This window comes from Primulina huaijiensis, chromosome 6 (genome assembly GCF_012295235.1).
Source record: "Primulina huaijiensis isolate GDHJ02 chromosome 6, ASM1229523v2, whole genome shotgun sequence".
NCBI lineage: Eukaryota > Viridiplantae > Streptophyta > Magnoliopsida > Lamiales > Gesneriaceae > Primulina > Primulina huaijiensis.
Genome location: NC_133311.1, coordinates 23,594,355 through 23,613,803, shown reverse-complemented (window position 1 = coordinate 23,613,803; position 19,449 = coordinate 23,594,355). Strand labels below are relative to the sequence as shown.

The following is a 19,449-nucleotide window of genomic DNA, read 5'->3' as shown; positions in this document are numbered from 1 at the left end:
ATCAAAAGCAGCATACAAATCGTATGTGTATAATATTTTATGTATGTTGAGCTTTGATAATAATATTTTTAAAATTTTAAACATAATATGCTGTCATTAATTAAAAGAGATAAATAATCATGTAAAAAATAAATTAACGGTTTTAGAATCTAAAATTTATTCAAGAAGAGAGTAACTTTACTTTAAAAATATATATATATATTTTAGAATCTACACCTTTTTTATCACATCAGGCTAACGTAACTTTTTTTAAAAAAATTATATATTTTAGACACGGTGAAGAATTTGAAGACGAATGATAAAAATAATACTTATATATATGACACTGTTTATAAAACATTAAATTATGAATCAAATTGTAAGAATGATAATTAGAATCACATATTATTTTATTATCCACATATGATGGTTATCTTTAGAAAATGGTGAAAAACAAACAAAAATCTCACGAAAATCATAAAACTACTGAAAAGCATATCTAGACCATATGCCTTCTCTGTGTGTCCGAATTTTCTTTAATTATTTGCGAAATTTTCCATTTTTCATGTCAGGAAAAAGGCAACTTCAATGCCTTTAACGAAATGGTAGTGATTAATACTTGTGGCTTTTTCTAAGAAATAGAAACTGAAATGTATGTACCATAAAATTTAATCAATTGTACACGCTATGGCTGACATCATTCATGTAAACTTGATATTTTTCGAATATATATCATGTGTGTGGCAATCGATAAACATTCGAATATATATATAAGAAAAAATCAAGCATATCAAAATTAGAATAATAAACGTGTAAGAAACAACGAAGTTCATAAGTCTGCATTTTTTACGAACGGTATATGTTCCACTTCAATTTTAAAAAATTGAGACACACATGAGCACCTTCTTTTGATTCTCGTGCTTACATGGACGTACAGTTTTGAAATGCTTAAAATATTTGAATGCGCCATACCACGTAAAAATTTAAAAGCTGCGTTGTACCGTATGATTCGGGCTAGGACACACTTAAGCCAGCACGTGAATTCTCAACAGGCATAAGTCTGTCTTTTACTTCAGTCAAATCTCTCGATCTTTTGCCCAGTACTATCATATCTTGATAACTTCTCCAAATTAAATGGAATTTCACTTGTTCAAAAGATCACTATTATTCAGTATTTACGTTTTGTCAGCTGCTTGTGCTACAAGAACATGTGATTTTCCGGCCATATTCAACTTTGGGGACTCGAACTCGGACACCGGTGGCCTGTCGGCAGCATTTGGCCAGGCGGGGCCGCCCAGTGGAGAGACATACTTCCGCCACCCGGCAGGGCGGTACTGTGATGGCCGTCTGGTAATTGACTTTATGGGTAAGGAAATCATAAGTAACCTGTGTATGTATCTCTTTCGATATGCTTAAATGTTCACGCTTTTCATTATTCTTCGGTGAAACACATGTTTTTCATGACCTAAAGTTGAATGAGCAAATGAACACTTGGTTGAATGAGAAATGTCAGACTTTGATGTGATATTTAAGATGGACCGAATTTATAATCTGGCAGCTGGTTCGATTAGTTCTCCCTTGGTTTATTATCTATATGTGTAGATACATTTAAAAATACACACACATTTGCTACTGCAATTTGAGTATCGATTCTTGATATTTACAGCTGAGAGCATAGGACTCCCATATCTAAGTGCATTTCTTGATGCTTTGGGTTCCAACTTCAGTCACGGAGCCAACTTTGCCACCGCTGGATCAACCATTAGGCCTCAAAACACCACTCTACATCAAAGTGGTTTCAGCCCGTTTTCTTTAAATGTCCAATACTACCAGTTCAGTGATTTCCAAAGAAGATCACAGATGTTACGTAATCAAGGTGCATAACACCAATATTTGATCAAAGACATGCACCCGCACCCGCACCCGCACCCACATGATGGACTTTGAGTAATATACGTATGTATTGTTGTTGATTGAATCACTTGTAGGAGGGGTTTTTAAGGAATTATTGCCAAAGGCTGAGGATTTTTCGAGGGCGTTGTACACGTTTGATATAGGTCAAAATGATTTAACAGCGGGTTATTTCCTCAACATGACAACAAATGAAGTTAGAGCTTATGTTCCTGATGTATTGGATCAGTTCAAGACCGTTGTTAAGGTAAAGTGGAAAAACATTCTTTATAGTCATTTCTTGATAAGTGAGTTATATTTGTCAGGTCCCTTAGATTTGGGAGTCGGTTGTCTTAGAATTATTCAATGCTTGTATAGCTTGAAATTCGGATGTATATTTTCACGAAGTTCAAATGAGTTATATATAATTTGTTGGAAGCTCTTCCCGTAACCATATATGTCATGACACTATGCAAAGATTGCTCACGAGTTCATAAATTTGTTTGATTAACTAAGTATATCAAATTTAAGGCTGGCTGGTCACATGTTCTATTTTATACATCGGGGCAAGTGGAACTCGAACTTGCTAAAACTATCTTTTCACATTTAACTCGGTGCTGCAGGTCTCATCACAGAAAGTACTATAAGATGTATAGCTTGAAGTTAATTAATTTGATTACTACAATTGATGGTAATTTAATTTGTTTGTTTTGTGAAGTACATACATGATCATGGAGGCAGATCATTCTGGATACACAACACAGGACCAGTCGGCTGTCTACCCTACGTGATGGATCGAATGCTAATCACAGCAGGACAAATTGACAAGGTAGGATGTGCTGCACCTTTCAACGACGTAGCACAATATTTTAACCTCAAGTTAAAGGAAGCAGTAGTTCAGCTGAGAAAGGACCTTCCGTCAGCTGTCTTGACCTATGTCGATGTCTACTCGGTGAAGTATGATCTCATTAGCCATGCCAAAAAATATGGTATGTATATGTGTAGTACTACTGGCTTTGGCTAGCTGTCCAGTCTTGATCATCCTGTTTTTAAAGTAACTTTTCATTTTGTGATATTTTGACCTTTTTCCATCTGCGAAAATGTAGGATTTGTGCATCCATTGCAAGCTTGTTGTGGGCATGGAGGCAAATACAACTACAACAAGAACCATGGTTGTGGTAGCAAAGTGACAGTGCATGGAAAAGAAATAATGTTGGGAAAATCATGCAAGGATCCATCGGTTGCCATAAATTGGGATGGTGTGCATTATACCGAGGCTGCTAACAAATGGGTATTCGATCGAATCGTGAACGGTGGGTATTCGGATCCTCCAGTTCCTTTGAGAATGGCATGTCACATTAAGAGTGCGGTTCATGAATGAACTAATGGCAAATCAAATAACTTAATGTAACAACTCGTGTACTCGATGTATTCATGCAGCAGAAAGAGAAGTAGTAACACTTATGGATTGATATGAATTAAATGACACTGTTTATTACATGTATACATATATTAATAGGAAAAAAAGAAATACATGTATACATATATTAATAGGAAAAAAAGAAAATCGAAAACTAATATTGACAACCCCACTTCCAAGCGAATAGTAAAGAACTTCGAACTCCATCACTAAAGAGTACACACATGGAAACATTTGATCAGTACCTTATTACCAACCAAAAAAAAAACTCTTTTCTCCACATATCCAAACGATGATAAATTTTTAAAAACTTAATATCTTAGATTGAATAAAATTCAACGATATCATTTTTGACGAAAGGTTACTCAAATTTCTTAAATAAAATAAATTTGATTTATACTTGCGGATCGTATTATTATTATTATTATTATTATTATTATTATTATTAAACAAACAAGCGGGTTTCGCTAAATTGGACATATAATAAATTAATTAATCGATCAACTTAAAAATATTAAATCAATATGTTATGCGGGAAATAAATTATATTCTTCGCTCTTTTTATTTACAAAACAATAATTTAAGGAAATTCGTCTGCCAGTTTTTCTGATTTCTCTTACCTTTTTCTTCTCTGCACTCTCTCCGTTCTTGCATTGAAAGAGCTGTTTCGCTTTCTTTGTCGAGCTTCTCCGACCTGTCAGCAGTATCCTCGAGATCATTTCTGTGTTTTTGCTTTCCTATTCAGGTGAATTTGCGCAAATGCTTCGTTATTCATCTCATGTACAAGGTAATTGTATCGTGTCTATGCGGATAATGTCCAAGTGGATTTCTTTATGAAAAATATAGGCGCTTCCTTGATTGTCTCATTGATGTTATCGAAGTCTTGTTTTGTTGTATCTTTAAATTTAAGCAAAGCCCAGTTTTTGTTTTAAAAATATTAGATTTCTTCAACGAGCATAAGCTGTTACTTCCGGGCATCTCAAAGTTGTGATCTTTGTATAAAAGTCAACCATTGAGAATATCAAAGGGTGGCATGTGCTTCGTTGCTTGCTTAAAAATGGTTCGTGCAGCTAATTGTGGAGCAATAGGCATGTGCGGTGATCATTTTTGGCTCCTAAAGATTTGCTCTTTAAAGGGGGCCTCTTGTATCAGAATCATCAGTATGGGCTGTTTAGTTCATACTTATGACTCTCCCTATATTTGTGATTTCTATATTCTTCTCAGTTGTTTTTTTTTTTGGTTTCTGTGAAAGGTTTAGTTGATATAGGCATATCTGCACTTTCTTTGTGCAGAGTGTCTGCTTGAAGCTTAATTGGCCAATGTAAAGCAGCCTCTAACCTATAAATATGGAATCTGATATGATGTATAGAAAGGGGAATATTGCACGTAGGTATGTATCATTTGGTTACGGTAGGCAAATGGGAAACGCCTTCCATTTTGTATGTGAGGCGAATGTTACATGGCTTTTGATTCTCGTTCTTTCAGCACTCTTGTCAACAAACCGAACGAAACTATGAGGATTTTCATCACAGTCAGTGTTGGTATCATGTTTGGCTTCTTCATAGGAGTGTCCTTTCCATCACTTCCCTTAACAAAGGTACGGAAAGAGTTCATGTCTCTGCAAAATGACTGGTTGAATTTACTGCCCTGTGCTAATCTACGCTTTCTATTTTGTGCGAATACTAACTCTATTTTGTTATTTGGCAGCTAAATATCACCTCTGTTATTCTTCATGATTTTACAATAACAGGGAACGGAAGTATGGCTAACTCTACCCAAGCAAGTAATAATTCTCAGCATATGCCGACGAATGTTGGGAACAACTCTAGTGAAAATCAAACCACAAAGGATTCATCAAAGGTATAATTTTTTTGTTGCGAACACTATACATTTATATTATGTATAATTCAAATTATTGTAAACTTTTATATCTATCTATTTGGTTCGTGTAATTGAAGATAACTTGTGGCAGAGATATTAGTGTTTACCAAGACACAAAAAAGTGTCATTTTTAATGTCCGAAAAAGCCCCACTTTGACAGCCAAAAACAAAAATTCGGCTTGGTGAATGTTTCTACCAGAATGCCTGCATCTTTGCTATCGAACTAGTAAATAACACTTTAAAAAGTTTTCTGGTAGCATCGTTTTATAAAATTATTGTGTTTTAGATTTGGGTCCCATCAAATCCAAAAGGAGCAGAAAGATTGCCTCCAGCCATAGTTGCATCTGAGTCAGATTTCTATCTCCGGAGATTGTGGGGATTACCCAGTGAGGTGAGCATTTTACTAATATCATAGTCCCTATATCATGCTTCTCTGTTTTGGTTTCTTGTTAATAGTATCTCCATTTGAATTGAGGAACCGATTCACCGTCGAGATTTTGAATGATGTTGCTTATGTAGATAGCAGCCCTCGATATGAATAGGAACTTTCAATGTTATCAGATAAGAATGGAATCGTTAGCATAGAGGGGAGAAATAATTGATACAGAAAGTAGAGAAGATGTATGCTATGGTGAGATTAGTGACACAAAAAGCTGATGTTCAGCAATGAATGGTGCTCCAAAAAAAAAAAGTCACCTTATTCTCCGTAGAGAGAGTATTCTAACTGAAATTTACCATTATTTTTGTCTAGTGTACAATGGATAAAGAAATGCTTTGCTTAGATTACTTACTCTGGAGCCAGTTGGATGCTCTTGAAAATCGAATGTACGGATTCGTTGGTTCAAATAACTTGAATTTGATTTCTTTATTGTATCACTGGTTAGGACTTGGCCATTGAACCAAAATATCTGGTCACCTTTACGGTTGGTTACAATCAAAAGAATAACATTGATGCAGCAGTGAAAAAGGTCAGTGACCTTCCAATTTTTCTATACAGCCCTTAAACTACGTTTTAATCTCACTATGTCACTACAGTTTTCAGAGAATTTTACCGTTCTTTTATTTCATTATGACGGACAAACAAGTGAATGGGATGAGTTTGAGTGGTCCAAGCTAGCTATTCATGTGAGTGCCACAAAACAGACAAAATGGTAATATTATTGTCTCGAATCAATTCTGAAACTTGTAAATAAATTGTGCTGGGGAATAATTATTGATGTTGAAATTTATCCATGAATTTCATAAAAAGGTGGTATGCTAAAAGGTTTCTACATCCAGACATTGTTGCCGCATATGACTACATTTTTATTTGGGATGAAGATCTCGGGGTTGAACATTTTGACGCAGAAGAGTGAGTGTACAGAACATATTCTTTTGTGATGCGAGTCTGGCCAGCTTACTCACACTCTATTTCTTCTGTGTTCTGCGAATTCCAGATATATTAAACTTGTGAGGAAGCATGGTTTAGAAATTTCACAGCCGGGTTTGGAGCCAACTAGGATAACGACTTGGGAAATGACAAAACGGCAAAGTGATCGTGAAGTTCACAAGTAAGAAAAAATTCATGCGGTCACTATGTTAAGGCCACATTTTCTTCCATTTTTTTATGTGAATTCTAAAACTATCTTTCTTATGCTTTCTTTTGAACACAGGGAAGTAAAGGAGAAGCCAGGCTGGTGTTCTAACCAGCAGTTGCCCCCCTGTGCAGCGTAAGAATCCCAACGCCACATATTTTTATCAGATTGTATTTCTTTTTAGCATACGGGTGTCATTTTTGTTTTGCACTCTAACACAGGTTTGTAGAAATCATGGCTCCTGTCTTTTCTCGGGAGGCGTGGCGCTGTGCATGGCATTTGATTCAGGTGATCGTCGTTATTGTTTTGTCATCATTACTTTTTCGTGAATCCTCGAGTCACTTCATTTTCCCCTTGGTCTTTGCATTTACTTCCCTCCATATGCTTATTGTAGAATGACTTGGTCCACGGATGGGGTCTCGACTTCGCCCTCCAAAAATGTGTTGAGGTTGGTCTTGTATCTGTCTGTCAATACGGCTCTACCATTTCAATGGGCTTATTTTTTGGTCTAATATTTTTTGGCATCTGACTATTAATATGCTTTTATCGTAGCCTGCTCACGAAAAAATCGGAGTTGTTGATGCCCAATGGATTGTTCACAACTCTGTTCCTTCATTAGGAGACCAGGTAACAAACCTTGAGCTCTAAGCTTTAAAAAACATTATAATATTATAACTTCCTCACGATCGTAAATGTGACTCAACTTAATCTGGTCTCATTTTATGACAGGGGATGGCAGAGAATGGAAAAGCTCCATGGCAAGGGGTATGCATTCATACTAGTTTAACTATTATTGACATGTCAACCAGAACATGCCTTACTTTGACAACTGATAAATATGTTCATAACTCTACATTTTGCTCACGAAATCTTGATCGTGATCCTTTATTGTCATATTAGCTCAAATTTGTATGTATATGTTTTGTCCGAGAATCCAATTTGGTTTTTGTTTTATTTGTTCTAGGTGAGATTGAGGTGTACAAGGGAGTGGGGGATGTTCAAAAATCGGTTGGAAAACGCAGAAAAAGCTTATCACAATTCCATTGGCATTGATCCTTCAAATTTTACAAGTTACAGATAGACAGATGGATATATATACACACAGATAGCATCAGATGATCGACATAATTGCAGGCAAACAACTCCATTATCTTTTCACAGGATAATATTGGTGTATCTTTATAGGTTCATATCATAATTTATGCTTCAATCTGGACCCCGGTACATGTATATGTATGGCAAATAATGTTCTACTTGCATTAATTTTTTCGGAAAACCATATGAAAGTTGTTTCTGGATTGTTTGTAAATATAAACAAAAACAAATGGGTGTGTGCAAAGATGGTTAAATTAATTGGTAGAATGACAAAAAAAATGTTAAAATAAATAAGGATTAACCAAATGCGCCTTTAGTGAACAGAGTCAATCGGACGAATCAAGTAATAGATTGAATAATCGAATTCTGGTACGGACGAGATAGTTAAACACGATGTGCGAAAAGAGTAATGAATATATTAGTTCCAATAAAAAATTTATGTACATGAGACGTATTGAGCACCATTTTACTACTTGTTCCTGCCATGACCAACTATTAACTAAACACACGGATATGATCCATCCTCATGAATACCAGCCCTTAAAAAAACTATATGTAAGACTCGATCTAACAATCCAAGAATGTGCACTAATTCTGCTAAACCAATGCTATAAATGCTGGACGTGTAGCATAGTTATAAAAGCAACATACCCAAGTCCTTGATCGCCGGAAAACCTTCAACAGAAGCCAAATCTCAAATTAAACTTTCACCAAACGGATATGTACTTCATCTACTCTGTTCACACGCTCAATCTAACACAGTTTCCTGGTAAAAGAAATTTATACCGTTCAGCATTCTCCAACAGATATGCAGGGAGATGAACAGCCGAGTATGAATGAGGAACAGGTCCCATTTTCCCAATGATTTCTCTGAAAGTGTACTCTTCCGGTAGCATATCGAACAAATCAGCTCCTTTGCATATCACTCTCTGGATTCCTGAAGGATTCAAAAAATGAGAAAATCTCACCCTATCAACATGACTGTAAGCTTTCATCTTGAAAATGAATTCACGAATGTGTCTAAAGCAAAAGCTACAATGCCACCCTGCATCAGCCAAGATTTCGTCAGACTGCCGATAGTGCGCATATTTTGTCTTCCCTGATTGATAAATGTGCACTGAGGCTCTCCAGCTATTATTATCGACAAGAAACTCAAATGAATATAAATAGTTCTTCAAACGAAGATGTAGAATCGGAGGTATGCCATCACACCATCTTAAAAGATTAATCGTGTGTCTGCTTGGTATCTCATCAACATCAGACATTATCAACAAGTCATCATCCTGAATACCAGCTTGTTTAAGAAGATAATCAAGTGCAAGTCTCTGATATGCTTCCTCGACAAATGGGTTTTCACCTTTTTTAAATCTCCCTGGAACTAGTCCATAGTTTAATCTCGGCTCAAGAAATTTGAATTGGTCACGGACAGAAGAAAAGACACAAGGCTTGGGCAGCCCAGTGAACGTAGAATTCGACTCGAGCAACACAAATTCGGTGACATAAGGGTACAACTCTTGCCAGCGTATCTTGAGGATGTCAACCTCATTGCTAAACAAGACAGCATCATAAACACGCCTAGGATATTCACGTATTTCCCAACCATGAAGTTTGCAGAGATTCTCCATAGATACATTCTCGTGATAGTAGTGAGGTGTTTCATGGAAGGGCTTAGGAGGAGATTCCCATAAAGGACGTAAAAAATACGTGATTTTCTGGCCGTGAACGTATATAACCAAGACACAAGCCGGTACCAACAAGAATAGAAAGAACAAGGCTTTGATACCAAGCACTGGCAAATTACATCTGAGTCTTGACATGATCAAGCTTCGCCCTGAGTCCTGCGAATAAAAAGCACCACAAAAAATTGAAATTTTTCTCCACTGTGAAATAACGTTAATAAAGACCACGCAACACATTGAATGGTAGAATAAAAGGATAATGCATGCCTACGAAGTACGAACTGGTTTCTTTGAAGTTTTAAACTTCACACAATAAATCATAAAATTTATCAATGGAAAACAAGATTACATTTAGCAAAACTAATCAAAAGCAAAATTAGCACAAAATCCCAAATTTTGCCTACATATTAAACTAGTAAGAAAAACAGAGGATCTTGAAACTTGGTGCTCAGGTTTCTGACTCCATAGACACCCAAAAAGGGACTTTCGATCTGCATTAGTACATAGTAACACTAACCTCTCCTTCCAAAACTTCAGCAAAGACAACCTGATCACAAATTTAAGATTTCTACGATCTTTCACCCATCGTTCTCACCCCAAGAGCAAAAAACCACACGCACAGCAAAACATAGAATATTTAGACATTAATGATCAAGAATCAAACTTTATCCACAACCAAATTTTGATTACTATATAACGAATCCAAATCGAAGAAAAAGAAAGAGAAAGAAAAACCTGACCTGATCACAGGCTTTACCGCATAAATCATCAGACTTCTTGGAACAATAATAAGACCCCCCTTCAGCCATCAAATATACCTTTTTCCCAAAAATCTTGACACACGGCACCAATATCGGTGACCAGCACCTTCTCAATATCTTAAAACTACCCCCACCCCCTCTCTTAATTTAAAGATAAAAAAAGAAACGTTGAAGTTAAATTAAACCCAGTTGGGGTCGCTGCACACGGCAAATTTGAACCACCTGGGTAAAAAGCAGCTACAAATCGCCAAAAGAATTATTTCCAAACTCTAAATTTATTCACAACCCCGAAAAAATTCTTGAAATCACAAAAATAAATAAATGGGAATGAAGAATTGACAATAACAGTCGAGAATACCAAAGATAAAGAATGTAATTTAATAATCATAAATAAACAAGAAGAAAGATACGGCGCCTCTCTTGTGCTGAACGGGTGGCAGTTCTAGGCCAAGTTATATCCTTTGCAGGCTGGGAATATTTGGGCCTATCAACCCCTAAATTTACTCTATTTTTCTCAAAAATATATTCGTAAACAAATAAATAATGTAGAAGTAAGCACAAATAATAATTAGCATACCAAGTACACAGGCCATGTGCACAAAACATTTAATTTTTTTTAAAAAAAATTAAATATTTAATTGAATATATCATATCTTAATTCAAGAAAATAATTATTTATGAAAATACAAAAATAATAAAATATCAAGTTAGTTATTGCAAAGATTATTTTGAAAAAAATAATAATTCTTAAATAAATATTTATTAATATATGTCCATTTGTGTTTTGTCTATTATTTATATTATATTATATTATATTATACTATACTATTATAAATATATGAGTTTGAATTGTGAATTTACATTTATGTCCTTATGATCATTAAATAAATATTTATTAATATATGTCCATTTGTTTTTTGTCTATTACTATTATAAATATATGAGTTTGAATTGTGAATTTACATGTATGTCCTTATAATCATTAAATAATATTTATTAATATATGTCCATTTGTTTTTTGTTTCTCATATATTAATTCATTAATGGAATCTAAAATTAAAGAAAAATAACATATCATTAAATTCATTAATATATGTCTTTTTGTTTTCTTGTTTTTTATATATTAATTTATTAATAGAATCTAAAAAAATAAAATTTAACCATCATTTTTAAAGTATAACATTCACTTTTTGGGGTGAAATTTACATTCAAATAGAAAAATAATAAAATTTCCATTTCATTTTTAAAAAATATATGAGACATATGAGTTTGAATTGTGAATTTACATATATGTCCTTATGATCATTAAATAATATTTGTTAATATATGTCCATTTGTTTTTTTTTGTTTCTCATATATTAATTTCATTAATGGAATCTAAAATTAAAAAAAATAACATATCATTAAATTCATTAATATATGTCATTTTGTTTTATTGTTTTTTATATATTAATTTATTAATGGAATCTAAAGAAAAATAAAATTTAACCATCATTTTTAAAATTTTACTTTCACTTTTTGGAGTGAAATTTACATTCAAATTGAAAAATAATAAAATTTTCATATATGAGTTTGAATTGTGAATTTACACTTTTTGGGGTGATATTTACATTCAAATAGAAAAATAATAAAATTTTCATTTCATTTTTAAAAAATATATGAGACATATGAGTTTGAATTGTGAATTTACATATATGTCTTTATGATCATTAAATAATATTTTTTAATATATGTCCATTTGTTTTTTTTGTTTCTCATATATTAATTCATTAATGGAATCTAAAATTAAAGAAAAATAACATATCATTAAATTCATTAATATATATCCTTTTGTTTTCTTGTTTTTTATATATTAATTCATTAATGGAATCTAAAGAAAAATAAAATTTAACCATCATTTTTAAAATTTAACTTTCACTTTTTGGAGTGAAATTTACATTCAAATTGAAAATTAATAAAATTTCTATATATGAGTTTGATTTGTGAATTTACATGTATGTTCTTATGATCATTAAATAATATTTATTAATATATGTCCATTTGTTTTTTTTTGTTTCTCATATATTAATTCATTAATCTATTATCTATCTATTATTTATTATTATTCTATTATAAATATATGAGTTTGAATTATGAATTTACATGTATGTCCTTATGATCATTAAATAATATTTATTAATATATGTCCATTTGTTTTTTTGTTTTTCATATATTAATTCATTAATGGAATCTAAAATTAAAGAAAAATAACATATCATTAAATTCATTAATATATGTCTCTTTGTTTTCTTGTTTTTCATATATTAATTCATTAATGGAATCTGAAGGAAAATAAAATTTAACCATCATTTTTAAAATTTAACATTCACTTTTTGGAGTGAAATTTACATTCAAATTGAAAAATAATAAAATTTACATTTCATTTTTAAAAATATATGAGTTTGAATTGAATTGTTAATTTACATGTATGCCCTTATGATCATTAAATAATGTTCATTATTATATGTCTCTTTGTTTTTTTCCATATATTAATTCATTAATTGCATATATTAATGCATTAATGGAATCTATATCTAACACGGGTTGATTTTTTCATTAATTAATTTAAAATAAATCAAATGAAGATGAAATTTACACTCTTATTCAAAATTTTATGATTATCTAATTTTTGAGTAGGTCTTCTGTGAGACGGTTTCATGGATATATATCTATTACACAGGTCGATCCAGTCATTTATGGAATGAAAAACAATGTTTTTTCATGGTTCGGGTCGGATAAGAGACATGTTTCAAAAAATTGACTCGTGAAACACAATCATAAGAGTTTATGTGCCAATTTTATTTTTAATTTAATTAAATCAACATTCATGAATAATTTAAATAATAAAAATAATTAATAAATATCTCTTTGTTTGTTTGTTTTTTCCATATTTTAATTAATATATTCTAAAATAAATTGAAAAAAAATGAAATATAGTATATTTTTTGAAATGAAATTTACATTCTATTTTTAAAAATTTTAAAATAGTAATAATATTAATAATAAATAAATGTTTTTTTTCATCTATTACTTTGTGAGACGATCTCATGGGTCATATTTCATGAGACGAATCTATTATTTGAGTCAACCATGAAAAATATTATTTTTTATTCTAAGAGTATTAATTTTTATTGTGAATATCGGTAGGGTTGACCCGTCTCACAGATAAATATTTGTGAGACCGTCTCACAAGAGACATACTACTATTAATGACTTGTAAAATAAATTGAAGAAAAATAAAATTTAACCACAATTTTTTGGAATGAAATTTAAATTTAGCCTTTATTTTTTTGAAATGAAATTTACATTGCATTTAAAAAAAAACTATATCTATAATGGAATTTATAATAATAATAATAATAATAAACACATGTTTTATTGTTAGTTTTTCCCAATTAATATATGAAAACGAACAGAAAAAAGGCATGCGTTTATTAATATTATTTAACGAAATAAGGACATATATGTAAATTCACACAATTATATTAGATTTTTCAAATTTATTAGTCGTGTATTATTTACGTTATTAATAGATGTTAATTTACTCAATTTAAAAATAAAAATTAGCCCAAAAACTCTTATGAGACTGTTTCACGGGTCAGCAGCTTGACGCACGAGAACTTCCCAGGAGTTCACCCATAACGCATGCTTAACCCAACAAAATTGAATGATAGTAAAAGATTAATCTTTTAGTTCAAACATTTCTCGATCTTTATGTTAAAAGTTATTTGTTAACCAAAACACGACTTTTATTTCTTACAATTGTGATCTACCGTGCAAAGCTCTACACTAAGGTAATGATGAACATAATGAGGATTGCACTGACGCGAGTGTTAATAGGCCAAACAGTAAAACCCTATGTGTGACAAACATAAATAATTGTTTGATACCATAAGAGAACAATTAAAAAAAAAAAAGCAAAATGAGTTTAAACTGATTTTATGTGTAATAATTACTCTTATATACATCAAAGTGGTATAAAAATGAGGAATAAGAATGATTTCAAATCATTTTAGGTGAAACAAATTGCTCTTAAATTTATGGTTACTTAAAATGGTTTATAAAATTCTTAAAATTTTCTTATGTTTTTTTAAATATTTTTTTTTCGAAAAATAAAAGTTTTTTAAAAGATTACAATTATATTCAGGTTTTATGTCCCGTCAAATTTTCACCAATAAATACTTGTGGAACTTGTAGCTACTTTTTAAGGACATGATTTATGTATATAATTTTATGACTTCAAAATATATTATGAAAACTTTAGAAATTATGGTTGTCGTAAAATTTTTTTTTTGATAAACTTGTTTGTTTTTTTTTTTACTTTGAATACTCATAGTCTAATTATTATTTTTTTTACAAATTTAAGGTTGTGATATTAAAATAGGTGTCACAGTGATGTTCAAAATATATTTCTGATTATGAATCACAGTAATAAATATTTTTATGTTAAGACAGAATATTACAACAATAAATACTTATATATATATAACCTAAAACAATTAAATTATATTAGTATCCAAGAACTCAGACAAAAATAAAATTTGAACTTTATCTAGGTATCTTAGATTGAATTTATTGTTGAAAAACGTGCAACGCACGTGCACATCTTCTAGTGTGTATATATATATATATATACATTAATTAGTTTTGTAGTACAATTTTAATTAATGGAGGCAAATCATTTTAATTGGTAGGCTCATCCTTCACAATTACTATTCATGAAAATGAGTAAATTTGAATTTCACGTTAAATAATTTGAAATTCATACGTGCAAACAACAGCAAGTACTTACGATGATTAACTAAACCATTCATCAATTACACTAATACAGAGAACTAATGGAGCACAATCTTAATTTTCTTGGCTAAATCTAAAGAACAAAGTGGCCTATTACCTTAAGAAAAACCACCAATATTTTCCTTAATTCTTCTGATTAATAAAGATATATATAAGGTGTTTTATTCTATGACCAACAGACGAACTCAACCGATATTCTGCATTTCACCTGCAAACAAATTGAAAGCTTCTTGATACTGAAAAACGTCTCCGGCTCCCATTATTCCATACGATGAAAAATCATTGCATGAGGAAGACGTAGAGTTCGATTTAAAGCTCTCAAACTGTGGAAAATTATCAATCTCGGAAGCCTTGGAATCTTTTGCTACCTGCTCCTGTTTCATCGAAACTTGGAGCAGCACTGGCGGAGGAGGATGGATTGAATTGCACATATTGTGCGGTTGCTCAGTCTTCACCACAGTCTTAGGTTTTGGGAAAAATCCATTTAAAACTTCGTGTAGCAAACCTGTATCGGACCTCTCCATAGGAAAATATTCCATGCAATTATTAGTTTCATGATCATTACTTGTTATCATCTCAGAGCTGATATTTTCTTGATTTTCCAATTTTTCTAAATTTGGAGAAATATTATTTAGGATGGTTACGGTAGGGTTTTCACTATTAGCGTGAGTGATCGTAACGCGTGACAGATTCATTGAAGAAGAAGACCCCATGAAAGCACTTTGAGCTGAGGAGAAAGAGTTGCTCAGAAAATTCGAAGGCATTTGTTCTTGCAGTGGAAAGTCGAAACAAGAAGAATTGGTGTAGTTGGTATTCAAGGGGTTAAAGTATAAACTGTGCCGAAGCGTGTTAAGTGAATTACTGTGATCATCACTTCTACACGAGGGATATCCACTGAAATAAACATTAGGGTTTCCATAAGAAGTCGATGTAATAAATGGACAAGAACCAAAGATGGAGGGTTGAGATGTAATTTTCGCAAGATTTTCTGCATCAGCTGGATACGTAGGGTGAGCAAAATTTGTTCTCGCCTTAACACCACGCATGGCACGGGCAGCAGAGTCATAAGCACAGGCCGCAGCCTCCGCCGTGTCGAAAGTTCCAAGCCACCGCCTCTCTTTGGTCTGAGGGTCTCTTATTTCAGCAGCATAACGGCCCCATGGCCTCCGGCGGACACCTCGGTACCTTGCTGTGCCACCGGTTGAGATGGCAGCGCTGTCTTTTTGGGACCTCTTGTTGGTAGTGCAACGCTTTGGGACAGCGGAGGTGGGTGGCAGATCTGTTTCAAAGTTTGTGTTGAGAAGCATTCTCAAGGATTCTTCCATTAGTTCTTGATTTTGTAAGTGTATAAATCAGCAAAGAATTGGTCAGAGTATAAGGTTGAAATTGCCGCGAAGTTTCAGTTTTTGTGTGGTTAAGGGTGAGGAAGAATATTGTTGTATTTATAATGAGATCACATTACAGTCAGGAAAAGAGGATTTTCATTTATTCGTAACTCAATTAAGCTAGGGAGCTAGGGTCGACACACGCATGCAATTAATTAATACACATCGATCTCGATCGTAAGCAAAAATGAATATTCGAAGGTATTAATTAATAAAAAAAAATTCGATATGAAGGACTCAAATGTTTTGTTCATGCTAATGCTATTCACCACGTAAATAGTATCATTATACACCTAGCACAAATCATGGTCAGTACACGTGTGTTATGTGTTGAATGGATGAAACCAGAATTTACTAATTAAGGTGGGCTCAAATGTCTCTCTCATTAATTGAATTTAAATTAAATGGCTTTAAAATTTTGTATTTAACTAGTCTAAACATACAAATTTCTATTTAGTTTAACGAAATTAAATTTATAAATAACAAAAATTTATATTTAGTTCACGTTTTTTTATTTTAACATTCGATCCTTAGTATGAAACAATAATTGCTATAATTGGAGAAAGGGATGAGTGGTCTGTAATTACAAATTCTTATTGGAAAATAATGTAAGATTCATAATTTCTCGCATTGATTATTGTGAATAGAAAAAGCTGGTAGTTATGAATTATGATGAGACAAAAAAGTGATTTCATTAAAAGCACAGAATAAATGATGCATAACACGTAGGGGAACAAAAATAAAGTTGGACTAGATTCTAACGACAAGAGCAAGATACTGTCAGATTATTCAAAATCAATGCAAAAGTGAAAAGCTAGCCTTCTTTAATAGAATTAATTTTCTAACCGATACCAAATATTGTATATAGTTGTTTTCTTGATATATATTGATAAAACATTTTTTTTATTGACAAATTTAATATTTCAAAGAATTGAAAATTCACGACTCTTAAGTAAAATTCTATTATATTTTTATTATATACTTATCTTGAATATAATTACGTATTATGTTTATATATGTGCATGTACTGCCAATAAAATTTAACCATCCTGAGTAGAAGGTATGATCTGTACATACTTATAATATTAACAGAGTATATTATTACCAATCACTAATAAAATCACGTGATCATGACAAGTTGTGTGATCGATGGAGGTACACTTTACGTACATATAATCTATAATAATATTTTATTCAAGTAGCCCGGCAACTCTGAAATGTTGGCATGCGATATTTGCAGGTTTAATTTCCCCTGAAGAATTTGTCTCCAAATACAGCAAAAATCTTTAATTCACGGTAAATTATATAACTCCATCATATATATATATATATATTAAAGCCTGTCAACAAAACCAACCAGCTATAATATATAATGGTCCATGTCCTTTTAATTTTCTCAGTTTTGTCTCTTCATTATCAATCATGGATTTAATTTCTAGTGCTCCTCTCTGGGGCTTTTTTTAAAAATAATATAAATTAAAAAACTATTTATTAAAATATTGCAAAAGTAGAATTGTTATCAAAAATATAGCAATCCGGGAAAGATTCTTCCGGATTCTAATTTTTTTTAATAAAAAAAAGGTAACGGATTCAAATGAATCCGTGACTCTCTGTCACGGATTCTGCTCGCACATTTCGTCTTATTTTTTCGCAAATTTCCTCCTATTCATTTGCCCAAAATTCTTAAAGGTTGTCACATATTCTTGTTTTCGGTTGTGTTTTCCGACTACACCACGTTGGTTTATCGAGCATCAGTAATTTTGAAGTATTTGACATGTATTAATTTATTTTTATTATTATTGAAATAATTTTGTTTTATAATGTTATTTTTTGATAAGAATGTTTAACATTGTTAGGTGATAATATTGTTCGTTGATTTTGTCATCTATTTCATTTGAACGACTCTTAAAAAGTAACGTTATTATTTTTGTTGATAATATTGAAATTATTTTCGTATTTAGTGTTGTTATTATTATGAGAACAATAAAAAATTTTATTTAGAAAGTTGTTAGTTGTACGAGATAAATTAACATTTTTTGAGAAATAATTAATTATGAANAAAAAAATTAAAAAATGGGGTAAATGAATCCGTGACTCTCTGTCACGGATTCAGATTTATTTCCGATTGTGTTTTTTTTTCCGACTACGCTGCGTTGGTTTATCGAACATCAGTAATTTTGAAGTATTTAACATGTATCAATTTTATTTTTATTATTATTGAAATAATTTTGTTTTATAATAAGATTGTTTAACATTGTTAGATGATAATATTGTTCGTTGATTTTATCATCAATTTCATTCGAACGACTCTTAAAAGATAGCATTATTATTTTTGTTGGTAATATTACAATTATTTTTGTGTTTAGTGTTGGTATTATTATGAGATCAATAAAAATTTTTATTTAGAGAGTTGTTAGTTGTACGAGATAAATTAGCATTTTTTGAGAAATAATTAATTATGAATCATTATTTTGTTTGCAATATGAGATACATCGTATAGTTTTAAAATTTGTTTTTTTTTTGAATAACTATAATAATATTTGAGTTAGATTAAATTTGGATTAACTAATATCAATGTATGGTTCAACCACCCATGATTTTCATTCTTACACGATTAGTAAATGAATTATTTGTTATGTTGTAGTACACCAAATCATAAAATATACTTGCTTAAATTTTCGTTAAATGGTGGGATGTTAAAAAAAAAAAGTTCCCAAAAAATAAGAAAATTGGGATATATTAAAAAATATAAGAATTAGTCATTTCAATATNTTTTAAAATTAGTACTGTTTGCTAAATATTTCACAATACAACATTCTATAATTAAAAATATGTCTCTCTTCAATTTGTAAGATTTTTTTAAATATAAAAAATATATATAAATTGTTTAAAGCAAAAAAAAATTTCCCAAAAAAGTAAGAAAATTGGGATATATTAAAAAATATAAGA

The 19,449-nt window shown here is 31.4% G+C and overlaps 4 protein-coding genes across 6 annotated transcripts; 2 read left to right on the top strand and 2 right to left on the bottom strand.

The window, feature by feature from the left end:
- The first annotated feature begins 1,008 nt into the window (after nt 1-1,008).
- On the top strand, nt 1,009-3,296 carry LOC140978565 (GDSL esterase/lipase At3g26430). Its single transcript, XM_073443717.1, has 5 exons — nt 1,009-1,345; nt 1,646-1,855; nt 1,968-2,137; nt 2,588-2,858; nt 2,976-3,296. The coding sequence occupies exons 1-5, from the start codon at nt 1,114-1,116 to the stop codon at nt 3,248-3,250; spliced, it is 1,158 nt and encodes a 385-aa protein (XP_073299818.1). The 5' UTR covers nt 1,009-1,113; the 3' UTR covers nt 3,251-3,296.
- A 589-nt stretch (nt 3,297-3,885) lies between these two features.
- On the top strand, nt 3,886-8,038 carry LOC140978569 (uncharacterized). Of its 3 annotated transcripts, none has more exons than XM_073443725.1 (15): nt 3,886-4,034; nt 4,582-4,679; nt 4,775-4,886; nt 4,997-5,149; nt 5,457-5,561; nt 6,055-6,138; nt 6,206-6,321; nt 6,420-6,521; nt 6,607-6,720; nt 6,823-6,879; nt 6,966-7,032; nt 7,139-7,192; nt 7,297-7,371; nt 7,474-7,509; nt 7,709-8,038. In XM_073443725.1, exons 2-15 carry the CDS (start codon nt 4,636-4,638, stop codon nt 7,823-7,825), a joined length of 1,236 nt encoding a protein of 411 aa, XP_073299826.1. In that variant the 5' UTR covers nt 3,886-4,034; nt 4,582-4,635; the 3' UTR covers nt 7,826-8,038. The 3 variants fall into 3 exon arrangements, with proteins under 3 accessions (XP_073299826.1, XP_073299827.1, XP_073299828.1); XM_073443726.1 differs by having other exon boundaries at nt 3,886-4,076; nt 4,584-4,679; XM_073443727.1 differs by lacking the exon at nt 3,886-4,034 and adding an exon at nt 4,093-4,449.
- A 197-nt stretch (nt 8,039-8,235) lies between these two features.
- Nucleotides 8,236-10,785, bottom strand: LOC140978563 (uncharacterized). The gene is made up of 2 exons (XM_073443715.1): nt 10,259-10,785; nt 8,236-9,677 (listed from the first exon to the last, which is right to left on the bottom strand). The coding sequence occupies exons 1-2, from the start codon at nt 10,325-10,327 to the stop codon at nt 8,580-8,582; spliced, it is 1,167 nt and encodes a 388-aa protein (XP_073299816.1). The 5' UTR covers nt 10,328-10,785; the 3' UTR covers nt 8,236-8,579.
- A 4,515-nt stretch (nt 10,786-15,300) lies between these two features.
- Nucleotides 15,301-16,440, bottom strand: LOC140979210 (ethylene-responsive transcription factor ESR1-like). Its single transcript, XM_073444535.1, has one exon. It carries the CDS (start codon nt 16,438-16,440, stop codon nt 15,301-15,303), a length of 1,140 nt encoding a protein of 379 aa, XP_073300636.1.
- Nucleotides 16,441-19,449: the final 3,009 nt, after the last annotated feature.